General features: G+C 41.4%; 1 protein-coding gene across 1 annotated transcript in view; it reads left to right on the top strand.

Moving 5' to 3' along the window:
• The window catches only part of IPPK (inositol-pentakisphosphate 2-kinase), a 29,996-nt gene that overhangs the window by 9,964 nt on the left and 5,145 nt on the right, over window positions 1-14,887 (top strand). The window contains exons 2-10 of the mRNA XM_084214281.1: window positions 3,632-3,679; window positions 7,310-7,405; window positions 8,146-8,212; window positions 9,698-9,819; window positions 10,208-10,297; window positions 10,889-10,947; window positions 11,305-11,377; window positions 12,514-12,790; window positions 13,981-14,131. Of these exons, the coding sequence (XP_084070407.1) occupies window positions 3,632-3,679; window positions 7,310-7,405; window positions 8,146-8,212; window positions 9,698-9,819; window positions 10,208-10,297; window positions 10,889-10,947; window positions 11,305-11,377; window positions 12,514-12,790; window positions 13,981-14,131 (983 nt within the window). The remainder of the gene's footprint in view (window positions 1-3,631; window positions 3,680-7,309; window positions 7,406-8,145; window positions 8,213-9,697; window positions 9,820-10,207; window positions 10,298-10,888; window positions 10,948-11,304; window positions 11,378-12,513; window positions 12,791-13,980; window positions 14,132-14,887) is intronic.

Raw genomic sequence — 14,887 nt, 5'->3', positions numbered from 1 at the left:
AAAAATTTCCATGATGCAAACGAGGTTGTTCCCTGAAGGGGAATATCAAGATTTGCCCCAGTTGTGTTTAACTTTAAAAAGCTCTCCAGTTCAGGAGGCCTGCATTTTATGACAGTGAGGTCATACAATAAGGTCATTATCAAACACCAAGCTCTAAAGAAACAAATGTAAGCTTTTATCCTGGTTTCATAATTCTACTGCCTAATCCAAAGTACCTGGATTGATTCCAGTTATATTTTGGCCCAGCTACCAAGGATTACTTTATTTTTTGGATTTTATCGAGTAAGATTAATATAATAGCTGTAGTAACTGCTCCGGAGAATAAAAGTTCTTACAGGTGAGCTTCTGGGGACCAAGCCCAGGACACTGTTTTTTCGCAGGACACGCGAGGACAAGAGCTGTATGTGTACACGTCCCGCTGCTCTGTGATGCCACCGATTTTGGGTATTTTCACAGCTCCTCCCACAGCTCCTTCACTCCTTATAGGCAGTCCTTAACTTTGTTCTGCTCTAACCCAAACAATTGTTTGCTGATGGGGTGCTAAAGAAGTGTTTGCCTTTCTTGGTGGGGCTGTAAACTGCGGCCGCAGACTCCAAACGCTCTGGCTTGGGATGGAGCTGCCCCGGAACACCTCTGGTTACATCATCTGCGGCCCAGCGCTTGTGGATGTGTTTTCAGACACAAAAGTTTCGGTATCCTTGTTGCTAGTGTTTGTTTTCAGTTTTCCCTAACAATTGGAAAGGGTTGTTGTTGTAGGCCTAGTATGGGCCTGGAGCCGCTAAGAACATTGTTATCTGCCATCAAGCTGCTCTGCTCTCATGTGAGAGTTGTCCTTAAATTCCTTATTTGAGAGTAAGAGCAGTAGTGTGTGATGTTCTGATGGGTGGGTTATTTTTAGTCTTTTGTCACTAAATGGAGACTAATCATATGCAAGGATTAAAAAAAATTGCAGCGAATTCTTCCTTTGAATTTATTATTTTTCTAACTTATCTTACATCATAAGATATGAAGCCTTCTAATGTTTTATGTGTTACATTTGCCTACATCCATGCACTGTTTCTTTTTTACCCTTTCTGCTTGCAGCCTGCTTTTTTCATCTTTTTATCTCTCTGGGACTGTTATCCAGCTCACTAAATACTCTGACGGTGCCAGTGCCTTGATGGAAGTGCTGCTAGGTGCCTCTGTGAGCCCTTCCACTGGTCGTGGAGAGGGAAATGTAGGGAGCATTAGCATCTAGTTGTGCTGATTCTCAAAGTGCTAAGGAGTAGTGACAGCCTCTTCAGAGATCCATTCCCTTTGGAATTTGGGTCATTCTTGTGCATGCAGATAAATATGGCACATATTTGGTGTTCAGTCTGTAAATATAAAAAAATTGAAGGCATTTGAAGATAACTGACAAAAAACCTCATGCCAACAACCACCCACAATATTTCCAAGTAAAGAATCAGCCAAGTGAATCAGAGATGCAATAGCATGAAAAATGTGGGCCAATATTTTTGGTGATGATACTTCTGAAGCAGTTGGCACCTGTGACATCTGATGGATTAACCTTGGTGCTGTGGAACTGGTATTGAAATGCACAAAGGGATGTATCTAGCTGGAAACTTGCTCAAAATAGGAAAGAGATGTTTTGAGGGTTTTTTTGAGGTTTGGTTTTGGGGTGGGTTTTCATTTCTTTGGTGATGTTTTTTTTTTTTTTTTTTATTTCCCCTAATAATCGAATAGTCTTACTGAAATGTAGTTTGGGCTGGTCGGTTTAAATGCATTTGTGAAGTTTGTTTGGACAGTGCTGTGTTTCCTTTTGACATCTTCAGGCCAGCAACATGTTCTTCTTTTGCCCATGTAATTTTGGTCATTTTGCCAAATCAGAAATGATTTGCTGATGAACAAAGACTGTCCTGAGTCCTGTGAGAGCAAATCAAGTTTTCTAGAGCACTGGTTGGAATCTTGGCTGGAAACTGATTAAAAGATAAATATCTCCACTAGCCTTGAAAGATTACAGAATCATGTTTCTCAATGGATTAGAAGTGATGATCAGATCCCTCCATCACTGATCCACTTACTAATGAATAATTAAAGCAGGAGACTCAAATGGTTGAAACACTGTAAGAATAACACACTGCACACAGAGCCACAGGCTCATCAGGCCTGGGCTCTGTTACCCTTGTGTAGGGCATAATGGCAGAGAGAGAGAGGAAGTGTCACCAGGCATTTTGTCAAATCCAGGTGACTGTAATTGTCACTCTGGTGGGATCTTGTTTGCTGTTGGGGCACTCATCTTGCAGGACAAATCAAATTAACAGCAAAATGTCCTTTTATGTGAGAGTGTTTTCCAGATGTGGGTGAAGGTTGAGATTTATGGTGGCATGAGGCTTTATAGGTCTCGAAGCGGCCTTGTCTGGCTTTCAGTGGCAATGTCTGAACCTGGACCCAGTTTTGTTATTGTTTTGGATGGCACATTGTCATTAGTTTTGCTTGTTTCCTCTTTCTTTCCATGTTAGTAATTAAAGATATCTGCAGCTCTCTCCCTCAGCCTGTGCAGACACAGCTTTCAGCTCTGAAACATGGAATAGATCTGGTGCTGTCATGCTGTGGGAAGTTTTTTAATGGCAAATAATTTGGAAGGGAAAAAGCTTGGATTCCATAAACCTGAAGTGCAACTGGGATATTTTGTCTGTATTGTCTATGTCAGCAAATCTGAATGTACTTCTGTGGTAGTGCTTTAAATGGATGTAATCCTTTTTGGTGTGTCTTGGGAAGGCCCAAATGGTGACACACTGGCTAAGAGGTAACTGGAAAGCAGCTGTTTGTCTCTACCTTCTGTGGTGCCCAGTTGTTGGTATTGTACCCATTGTACCTGAATAGGCTGAACCACATCCATCTTTACAGTGGAAGTAAATCTCTTGTATCAGATATTTAGGCAGACCAGAGGCAGGGCTGTGTGTTGCCTTTTAAGGCTGCAGGTACCTTAACACTGTCAGACATTGATTTTAATTTGTAAAGCGTCAAGCTTTTTGGGTTGTTACAAAACTGATAACAATTGTAAAAATTACAAAAAATAGTGAGTTTTTCTATGGCTTTAAGGTAAAATATTTGAAAACCTTCTATATTTGTTCCTGTGTTATGTATTTACTCCACAGAAGTTTATAGGCAGCAGGGTTTAGTTTAGTGTTAAGTTCAGCTGTGTAGCTGCTGCTGGTAACTGATAAGTGTCTCCTTAATAATTTGCAATGCTCTGCTGATACTGTAAGGGAAATGGGCCTTGTGTCCCTTTTGGGCAGCTTTGGTGCACAAATGCCAGGGTTGGGGGTGTTTGTGGTTCCATGTGAGCTTTCCCAGATTTTCAGAGCAGTGCTGTAAGCTAAGGGAGCATTTCCCTGGTGTACTTGGTGACTGGAAATGCAGAGTGGCTGCCTCGTTAAGCTGATGGCAGAGCTGGCAGCAGACATTGGTCTGTTTGATTTCAGCCGATGTATTTGATTTCAAGTTGAGTGAAATAACCATCTAAAATGTGCTTTTCTGTTTGGTTTTTTTTTTCCCCTTAAATTCTCAGACAGGTGCATTGGGGAGTCGGGCAATTGTGGTGTTTATAAATGCTAACAAATCCCTGTTCTTTCCTATTTTCCTCCAGCGCTGTGTGGTGCTACGGTTTCTGAAGTCCCCCCCCAACCAGAATAAGGTAAGATTTAAACCTGTCGTGTTGCTGAATGCCCCTGGGAAAACTAATAGCCAGTGTGAGGAGAAGGAAGAAACCTGTAAAAGAGCTGTGGCTGGCAGGATAAGAGCAAATGGATGTTTTGAAATGTGCCTGTGTTTCAGGGGGTTTGGCAACAGGAGGAAATCTGAGGTTGTCTTATGTAACTGGGATGATGTGAGTGCTGATACCACGAGCTCTGTGGGGCAGGGTGTGAGCTGCTGTGTGTCAGAGGGCAGAGCTTTCAGCTGTGGCACAGTGTAAATAAATGTTCATATCCACCTGTGGGAGCACAGGGATGCTGAGCAAGAAAGGAGTTTTCCTGGCTGTAGCCAGGTGGGACAGAACAGGAGCTGCACAGAACTGGTGTCCTGGTCAAGGTCTGCTGTTGACCAGCTGTTCAGTAGCTAAAAAGCCGTGGAATCTGAACAAACACATGCAGTGTTCACAGAATACCCTTTGCCAACCAGTGATTGAGTGTCCTAGCTGTTACAAAAAGAATGTGGCAGGACACAATCTCCCAGTTTCTTCCATGATACAATAAGGTTTTCCTGCTCGAGAAGGATCTGAAGTGAGTTACTTTAGATTTCTTTTAACTGGGATAAGAGAATGATCAAAAACCAAAGATGGAGCATAAACACAGTATTTTGTGTAAGAAAAGAGAAGGTTGAAATTCTTTCATTTCCTCAACCTTGAGAGGAGTCTTTAGGGTGTGTTACCTGAGAGACAGAGGGCACGGCTTGAGTTACAGCAGCCCCTGAGCCATGGCTTTGTGTCACACATTGTTCTGATGAGGGGAATACAGAAAGCATTGGGGCTCTACTGAGAACTGCTGTGTGTGCCTAATTTTAGGAAAAAAGAAAGAAAGAAGGATGGATATAAAGTAAACATCTAGAAAGGGCATTTTATTGCTTTAAATCAGGAAGATAAATGTGAAAAGCATCCAGTTTTACAAGGGACAATTTGCTAAAGTAGAGGAAGGCAAAATTAGTGAACACAGTCTATGTATGAGTTATTTGATGGTCCTTCTGCTACTACTTAACTTGAAAAAAGGTCTGATAAAACCAAAATATGATTCAAGTAGATTTTTGAGCTGCTTATACTGGCAGTATTTCAAAAATGTATCTTGTGCTTTGGTAGTAGCCCAAGATAATAATGTTTAGTGTTAACAAGAGCAGTGATGAGTCCAGTGCACCACAAGAAAGGAAACAGTGCTTATCTCAATTTTTAGTATGGCAGGAGAGGACTAGACCACAACTTCATGTAAAAAGTCAGTCTGTTGCAGTTTATTTAAGAAAACAGAACACTGAATGCCTACCCCTTTTCCCTTTTAGTTTTTCAATTTTTAAATTTTAACTTCAAAGAGAGTGTTGCATAGTAATTGTTTTTTAACAAATTGACAAAGTATGAGAGAGTCACAAAGGAAGGAAGAAAGTGACCCTTCAGTTACCATAGCACTGAGGCTGGGCATACACATTCCAGTGTTGTATTTTGAGGAGAGCTGGCTCCAGTTCTGCATTTGCCTTGCAGTGGGAGTGTGTGGACTTGGTGATACACAATTCCCTCTAAAGGGAAGGTTTTGTAATTTGAATATATTTACTTCTTATTCTGGTGATTGATTTTTTAAAATATTTTTCTTGGAGCAGAACAGAATAAATATTTTATTATCAGATCAGTAAACAAGCCTGGAGAATCAATTTTGGGATAAACTTGCACATAGCAAGGATGACAGGGAAAATATTTAATTTAATTTTTTTTAGGAATAATCTGTATTCCTGACTAAAGCAAAATGAGTTAGGTTCTGGAGTTTTCTGTGTCTGTGCATGACATCACAGGTCATCCAAGGTAAACAATGCTGAAGGAAGCAGCTCAAGCAAAATATTTTCTAGTAAACACACACTGAAATTCAGATGTGAACAAATAGGTCTCAATCTCTTCTGCTTAACTCCTTTGGGAAAGGTAAAGAAGTCTGGATGCTGCTTTGTACATTTAATTTTCTGTTTAATTATGAATTTGGGATTAGATAATCCAGTAGTTGAACAAATTGGAATTATTGTGCATTGTAACCTTATTGTTATGATTGAAAAACAATAACGTAACTGCAGAGCTTCCTTTGCTTGAATAGAGAGTCAAGTTGAGCCTCAGGGAGTGCTTTTAATTGCATATTGCTATTTTAGTACATGATTTTCTTCATGAAAGAATAAAAAAAATTATTGTATAAAGCCTATTTGAGTTTTGGTGAGGGAGCTGGCAGTAATGATAGGTCCTTCAAAAGCTTTTTATCTTAGTGGTTTTTGATATTAAAAGGTGATAGCCTGTTAGTTGTTTTTTGTTTCATTTAGATATAGCAAAAATACATTTTAAGCTCGATTTATAATTTTATGGTTGTATTGATCTTTTTAACTGATTACTCTTTCCATGTAGTAAGAGTGACAGCAGTAAATTTTACTGAAGTGCTTATTTCTCAGTCTGAGAGTTTGTGTGTGTATGTTAACCCCAACCAAACACAAACCTGTGGGTGCTGTGTACGTCAGCAAACCAGGTCAGAACCATCTGTAAATGGGAATTAGCTGATGAGATGATGTAATGTACCTTCTCAGCATTCAGTTTGTGTAAGTTAAGGAAGGGGCTGTGTTGTCATTTGTGATTAGTGCTGGATGTGGTCTTTCCTCCTTTCTCTAGGCTATGTCAGTGTCTGGGTGTTGTCCTCTAGTATTTTATTTCCTCTTACTCTGTTTTCTTTATATATTTTTTCTCCTGCTCTTGTTTTTCCTCTTTAATTTGCTAACATGTACCCAAATGTTGCACTTTCTTTTCCTCCACTTAATCTTACTGTGAGGTTTTAAGAGAGTTTGTGTGTGTTAAAAAAAGGACAGAGTAGCTTTGAGGTTCTCTATTGTAACAATAAAATACCTTGCAGAGAAGCAGAGTGTGCTGGAGTGCTTGGAATGGGGTACTGTTGTGTAAAGCCCCTTTGCTGAGAGTCTGTCCAGGTCTGACTGTGCAGTTGTCCCTGTCCTGCTTCCAGTACTCCTGGAGCTTCCTTTCTAACTTTTGGCATCTTGTCTCATAAAAAACCTTTTCTTATGAAATTACTGAATATCACATTGGAATAAGATTTTTCACTGTCTGGGGCAGGATTTGGGACAGATGGAAAGTTCTGTATCTGTTCATGCCAAGGTTTGGAATATGGCTCAGTCTTTGCAGCCATTCCCTTCCCAATGTCCATGATGTATTTTGCAACACTCCAAGTCTTTTCTGCTCTGCAGCTGTTGGGCACCTCTTTGGACTGCTGGAGTTCTCTGAGCTCTTTTAAGAAAAATGGTCAGAGTCGGTCTTGAGCAGTCTCCCCTTGTTCCACCTTTGTCACTTTCTCTCTCCTTTGGCTCCTGAAACTGAAAAAGAATCATTTTTGTGACCATTTTTCTGTTTGTCCCAGCCCTGAGGCGGCAGTAGGGAAACAAATTTAGCATGCATCTGTTAGACTTCAGTGTGCACTGACCTGCCAAGCTCAGCAATGAAGTTATTTGTTAAATCACTGACCAGGATGTGTGTGTGTTCTGGAGCGTTGTTATCGTTATTTTGGAGTTCAGTTATTACATTTCTGTCTTCCAGACTCCAGAGGAAATACTACAGCATCTGCAAAACATCGTAGACTTCGGGAAACATGTGATGAAGCAGTTCTTTGGGGAGAACTATGTTCACCATGGGGTAAATGATTTGTTTTTCAAATAAATGGCTTAGGCGTTGTAAACACTGAAGTGTTTGGGGGAACACTGAGTGCCAGTGAAAGAAACTAACAGGTTTTGCACACAGGAAGCATTTGGATGCAAACAGGGAGCCTGCTCTGTGCTGATGAGGTGATTGGATTGTACTCAGGGCTTTGGCTATTTCAAGCTACTGATGAAAAGTGTGGTCATTTCTTTGCTCTGCCTAAGGCAAGAGGGGTGTGCGTGTGAGAGAGATTTTTAGACGAACTGCAAAACAAGGAGAGAAACCTGGTTCATATAAATTGTTGAGGTTTCTGTGCAGTCAGTGGTCACCTTTTACCTTGCTCTGCTGTTCAGGGCAGCCAGGTCTTGTTCACTGAACATCAGATAAGTGAAAAAGTTACAGTTTCACCTGGAGCTTGAGTTACACAGTTCTGCCTTGAAAGGGTTGGGATGTGAGTCATGGGATGTCTTCATTTGTGATTCAGGTTCCTTCACGCACATTAAACTTGCACTGAAAATACTCTTTGCCATGCATTTATTTCAATTAGTCCTTGGTTTTCATAGAGGAGCAGGTGATTGCAGGTACAGGTGTTCACAGACAGTGAATCAGGAGAAGCTGCTGACTGCATACTTCAGTATGCTTTGTGTAACCCACTGAACTTTGCTGCTCCATTTCAAGACTCCCAAACTGGGTATTAATTTTTGCATTAAAATATTTTCTTTTTTGTTCCCCAATAGGAAATTATTCAACTGCCTTTAGACTTTGTAAGACAGCTCTGTTTGAAAATCCAGCCAGAGAGGCCAGGTGAGTGCCAGGGGTGGGATTAGAAAGGGGCTGTAAAGTATTTTCCTTTGTTCTAAAGTAAAAAAAGCATCACACTACAGAATATAAGGAAACCTTTTTTAATATTTAGACAAGTTAAAAATTTGTTGTGGAAAAAATGGATTTTGTTCTGGAATTAAAAGTAGTATGTGATAGCTCTAAAACAGGCAAAGAGATTTGCCCTCGTGGTGTCTTATGTTCCCAAAAGTTTCTGAGAATGGCCAGAAACTCCAGCTTTAGCAAAACTCCTTGAAGATGAATACAGTGTTAAATCAGAGTACTGTAGTCAAGTGCTTTGATGCCTTTGATCAAGGAAAAAAAAAGGAATTAATTTACATATAGTGAGCACAGGTCCACAGTGCCAGGAACCAGTGAGGAAAGTTAATAGTGTCTAATAAAAGTTAAAAAAACAATGATACTCTGGTGGAAGTGAATGACAGAATTTAGTTTTATTTTTCCAAGTTAAACTTTGTGTGTCCACAGCTGCTGGGGATTGCAGTGTAGTTGTGGGGAAGTGTGCAGGTGCTTCACAACAGTGACTCTCACTGTCCATTTTTAGCAGGAATTGTTTTTAAACCTCAAGGATTTTTTTTCAATGTTACTCTTCACATAAGCCTATGTAACATACAAAAGAGCTTCTCTAATACTTCAGATTTCTGTGCCTTTCTGATTTGGCAAATGGCTTTCAGCTGTGAAGGTGTGAAGGATGTACTTTTGCTTAAATTTAGAAAAAGAAAACAAACCTCAACATTTTGCTGGAGACAGAAGGCTTCTTGCTCATCCTGGTGAAGCAGTATGGCATGACAGGCTGTTGCCTGAGGCTTTGGTTTCTCAGATTTATTTTTTTCTATTGCAATATATTTTTCAGAGTGGGCATTTTTCTTAGCAATGGAAACTGTGACAGGAACTCGTGTTCTGCGTGTCTGTTTAGTAACAGGTATTCAAAAATCTGGGGCTGTGTGCTCTTGTTAACTTTGAACTACAAGCTCACAGACCTTTCTGTGTCCCAAAGGATGCATGTGGAGAGAGATTTTTATGCAGAATGCCTCTTGAGTTTATGATATTCCTGCCAGTTTTCAGATCCTTTTGACTCAGCTGAGGGATGATAGGTCATGCATAGTAAGCAAGGGGGAGATCACATCTTCGAATAAATACATGAATGAGTCACTTTACCTGTTGTTGGCCAATCCATTTCCTTGCTGTTTCAGGCCTCACCTTTCTTGGGATGAGCTGGGAGCTGGCCATTATCAGCAGCTCTTGGGACAGTTTTGAGGAAACTGAAACCAGGCGTTGATAATGGGGAGGGCAACTTTGTGCAAATGCATAATTGGCTGAAGCTGATAAACCTGTGTCCTGTCCTTCCACGCTTGTTCCCACGCCCCACCTGGTGACCGAGCCTGCTCCCGAGCGAGCAAACGCCCCAGAGCTAATCTCCCTGTTGGTGTTGTTTGTCCCCTGCTGTCGCAGAGTGTCGCTGTGACAAGGACATGGACACGCTGAGCGGTTACGCGATGTGCCTTCCCAACCTGACGCGGCTGCAGCCCTTCCGCTTCGCCGAGCACCGGCCCATCCTCTGCATCGAGATCAAGGTGTGCAGGGACACAGCCTCAGGGCACAGGGGCTGCTTTGTGTTCTCGCACTACACTCTGCCCTTTTCAAGGAGGGCGGCGGTGGGGGGAGGCAGAGCTCACTGTTTCACTGTGAGCCATAGGAGGAAGCAGCCCTCTCTCTTCCAATTCCCCATCTTTTGAAACTTGGGAAATTCCCAGGTGTTAGTTATAGGCCTTTGTGTAGGCCACAGCAGTTTGGCATGTCATTATTTTTTAAAGTAATAGGGAGTAATTCAGCTTTTAAGTGCTGGAATTTTTTATAATTTAAAAAAAATTTCCTTTAACTGGAAAGATTTGCATATTGTATGCCTTTATATTTCTATAGAGACATTTGTATTTACGATCTTATTTTGTTTGTTTGTTTTAGCCAAAGTGTGGCTTCATTCCTTTTTCCAGCCATGTTTCACAGGAGATAAAGCACAAGGTGTGTCGTTATTGTATGCATCAGCATCTAAAGGTAATTATTAAGTCACTCTGCTTTCCTTTGGCTGTACTGTGCTCTATTTGTTGTTCCACGCTTGCTTTCCTGTTGAAACTTGCTCAAGTCTCTGATATGACTAAAGCTGGTAGGAGGATACACAGCTGAGTTGCTGGGTGTGAATTTATTTAGTGAGAGATGGAACAAGTTCTGTGGGAAGCTGGAAGCAAACAAATACAATATCAGCCTTTGGGGACTATGAACGCTGTGATTGGGTCAACTCTGATGTGGAACTTCCTTTCCAGATCAGCTCACCAAGTGCACTCTGTGACTTAGAACAAACAGCACGTAACAGGCACGGAGTTCATGGACTCGTGCCTGCTGAGACTCTGGAATGGAGTCACTGTGACTCCCTGGGATTTAACCTTTCTCCCTTGTGAATGCAGTTTGAGTGACTTGAGTTTAAAATGACTGGGAAAAACCTACAGTGTCATGAATTTTGAGTTTAAAGTGGTTTAAATATCCTGACCTCTGAAGGCATGGTGTCAGTGCCACAGACCTGGCTGTTAAAATGGGGGAGCAGCTGTTCCAGGTAGAGAGAGTAACAGCAGTGCTCTGGGTTTTCCACAGGTAGCCAATGGAAAATGGAAGCGACCAAGTAAATATTGCCCATTGGATCTCTTCTCAGGGTAAGGATTCTGTGGTTCCCCCCCCCCCCCCCCCCCAAAAAAAAAATCTGCATTACAGATTTCTTGCTTGGATTACTTTGCCTTTCACTGAGGTATTATGGATGATCAATGCTGGCTTGTCTGGACCTTTACAGTGATTATACAATCTGCTATTTCCCCCTTACACCTATCTCAGCAATCAGAGCTGCCTTTTGCAGCATATCATTTCACCCAAGAGCTGTTTAATGTACTCAGATCTGAAGTTCACTTTGCCTTTGCCATGACCTCAGTGTGAGTAATGTGCTCAGTGCATGTGCTCATGTCAGGTGTGAACATCCAAAGGCTGTGATGAAACATTCTTGGCTTTGTTTTCCCTAGAAATAAACAAAGAATGCACTTTGCTTTGAAGAGCTTATTACAGGAGGCACAGAACAACTTGAAAATATTTAAGGTAAAGTTAAATCTCTGCTTGCTTTTTTTGCCTTGGATTTTAAACAATTTGACTTGAGCATGTAAATAGTCAAGATCTTCTTTCAAGCCTACCTAATCAGACCATCACTGTCGGACGCCATCAAGAGAAGGAAACGGGGAAGTTCTTAGTTAGATTTCAGATGAGGACAGAGAAATAATGATTTGCCAGAATTCACAGACTCAGAATATCCTGAGTTAGAAGGACCCATGGGGATTGTCCAAGTCCGACTCCTGGCCCTGCACAGGCACCCCAACAATCCCACCCTGTGGCTGAGAGCATTTTTCAAATGCTCCTGAAGCTCTGGCAGCCTTGGGGCTGTGACCATTCCTTGGGGAATGAATTAGTGGGAAGGAATCACTGAGGAGCAATTAACAGAAAAGGACTCTTAACATCACCAAAGTTTTAAAACTTTATGTACTGCTTCAGGAAGAAGAAAATGGAGAACTTGGCATGTTGCTGCAAATGCTTTGTTTTAGATTCTTGTTAGAGCACTGATGCAGACCTCACTGAGGAAGGAAAAAGTGGCATTCCATGACACTCATATAGGAAAAATATGAAGCAGTAACTGATGATTTGTGGAGATTTTCAGATTAATTCTAGAAAACAAGATTCTTTCAATTTATTTCCAATATTAAATCAACTGTTTGAATTACTTAAACTTCTATGAGCTGCCCTCTTTTTATACTAGTAAGTAGCTATAACACCTTTTCTGTCCCCTTTCACAGCCTTACCTTTGCTGGTCTGGGCTGGTAAAAAAGGGTGTTTCACACACTGCTTTTTCACTGCTGACTTTATTCAGAAAGAAGTGATAGGAAAGTGTGCCAAGTATCATTCACCTGTATTGTTCTGATTCCTTACAGACCATTAAGTTGGGAAAGTAGCACTTGATTTAAACAGTGGTTTTGGTTTTCATACAGAGGTTGTTACTGCAGGTTCTGATTAGACTTAAGAGGACAAATCTTTAGGAGATTGGGAATGTTGGGTGTCTGTATGCAGATTGTTAAGTAATAACACTTTTCTATGCTTAAAATATTAGACCTGATGCTCTGAATAGCTCAGTATGAATAACTTGACTTCCTGATGTGCCTAAAGACTTCTTTTTCTCCTTGTTGCAGAATGGGGAACTAATTTATGGCTGTAAGGATGACCAGGACTGTGTCTCTGACTGGAATGAACTTGCTCGTCACTTAAAACCTTTCTTTTTCCCTTCCAACGGGCTGGTCAGCCCCCACTGCACAAGGACAGTTGTCAAGGAGCTGATCCACGTGATCACCATGGCGCTGCTGAGCAGCACCGACACCTGCCGGGCAGGAGACATGAAGACAGTTCCCATTTCACAAGGGAGAAGCTACTGTGAAGCAAGTGCTTTTAATAAGGAGCTAGTAAGAAATGGTAAGGGATAATATTGTAAAAACTGTCCATAATCTACTGTTTGTGGAATCCCAGAGTGGTGTGGGTTTGAAGGGAACTACACAGGCCACCCAGTCCAGCCCCCTGCCATGGGCAGGAACGCTTCCCACCAGAGCAGGTTTCTCAGAGCCTTGCCTGATGTAACAATTCAGATCTTTGTCTCTTGGTTATAAATACTGATATGAGAATGGAAACGGGAATTCTGGTGGCATTTAAAAAAAGAGTTCTGAGTTGTGTAGTTGCCAGATAATTGTTATTAATATAATGTGACATTGTAGTGAGCACTTACAGCACAGTAATAAATAAATAAAAATAAATTCAGCAGGTGGTATAGGAAAAAAGGGAAGAAAATAGCAGTTTGAGCTGATAACAATCATAGGTATTCCAAATGAGTGGGGAATTTTCATATTGTACGTGATGAAGTTGGGCTGCTTTGGCTGGTTTATTACAACACCTGTACTTTTGCCTTTCTCTGCTCCTCCTGTCAACCCTCACCAGGGCACAGCTCATGTTCTTCAGCTGCTCTTCTGGTGAAGAGAGGTCTGAATACCAGAGGGAAGAGGAATGGAGAGTAGGAAAACTGTAAATTATGTTAATTCCTCAGTACATAAGTTCTGTAAAGCTCTAATTATTCAAGATGCTGCCAGTTATCCCAATTATACAACCAGCACATTTCTTTCTCTGCTTTGGAGGAAGACCTTTTTCACTGCCCATAGTTTGTTGTATTGCTGGAGAAGGAGCTGTCCTAGAGAAATTACAGCAAATACAATTCATTACACTGTATAAAAAACGACCCCAGAGCTGAAATGCTAAATTACTGTCAGCAGTTGATACTGTTCAAAGTGCATTTGTGGTGGCTTCAAACTCAAATGAGAAATTTCTCTTGCGCACTCAAAATGAGGAGATTACAGCGGATGTGGGTGTGTTTTGGTGTTTGTTTTTTAGGTAGTTTGTAGAGTTGAACACCAGGTGTTTTCAGTCCAAGATGAGCTGTTTAAATGTGCAAGTCAGTACCTGCACCTTGCACTTTTGTTTGGAAACCGAAATGTTTTGAGGTTTCCCCCTACCTGTGACTGGACAAAAAAGTATTTGGACTTTTAAACAAGCACATGTAATAGCAAATTGAAGTTAAGACTTGTGTCTGCCTTCTTTTAAAATGCATTTTCTTCTAGGTAAACATAAGTTGGAAAGCTCTGGTTTACCGAGGGGTTGTCTCCTTTATAAAACCCTTCAGGCTCAGATGCTTGACATGCTGGATATTGAAGGACTCTATCCTTTGTACAGTAGAGTTGAACAGTACTTGGAGGAATTTCCTGAAGAGAGGTAAGACTTGATGGCTTTTCTTTCCAGTCCTGAGTAACCAGAACTGCAGGCAGGATTGGCTCTGTGCACACACTCTGTTCTGTTGTACAACCTTCCTTCATGGCACTGCACGTTCTGAATTTCTACCTGAACTTCCAGCTGATGTTGGTCACTTTGGCCTGAATTTTAAAGTAATAATTATGGAAAGTTCACAACAGGCTAAGAGAGGAGAACACTCTCTTAGTACTGGGGGTTGTGTATTTGCAGAAAGGTACAGTGAGAGGGGTGGTTTCTTTCTCCTGTCCCCAGTACCTGCAGACCTGGGAATGTCTGCAGGGATAATGATGTTCTGCAATGATGAATGCAAGCTGCTGTGGTTTTATAAGGCTTATTAGTGTAATTATAATTGCTCCAAGCAGCCTCCACTGGGGTGCTGTTCCTCTCCTGTGCTCACACGAGGGCACTCTGGCTTCGCTCAGCAGCTGCTGCTGCTTGTGCAGAGCACTGGAAGATGTGCTCTTTGATCTGGGGGGGGGTTTGTGTGGGACAGACTCCCTGGGAGGGTTCAGCTTCTCAGCAGGGGCTCAGCTGTTCAAAGGGGGAAAGAAGGAGCCCAGGACACCCCCCATTAGCACATGGTGTTGGAGCGGGGCCTGTCAGATATGCCTTTGCCCCCAGTTTATACTTCTTATGTACAAAATAATGTAATATACATATAAAAATAGTTATCAAGATATTATTATCTATTTCTTATATACGTGTTTTCAGCAAGGCTTC

Source organism: Fringilla coelebs, assembly GCF_963513975.1.
Source record: "Fringilla coelebs genome assembly, chromosome: 13".
NCBI lineage: Eukaryota > Metazoa > Chordata > Aves > Passeriformes > Fringillidae > Fringilla > Fringilla coelebs.
Note: the sequence above shows the minus strand (reverse complement) of the source record. Positions and strands in the feature narration are given on the sequence as shown.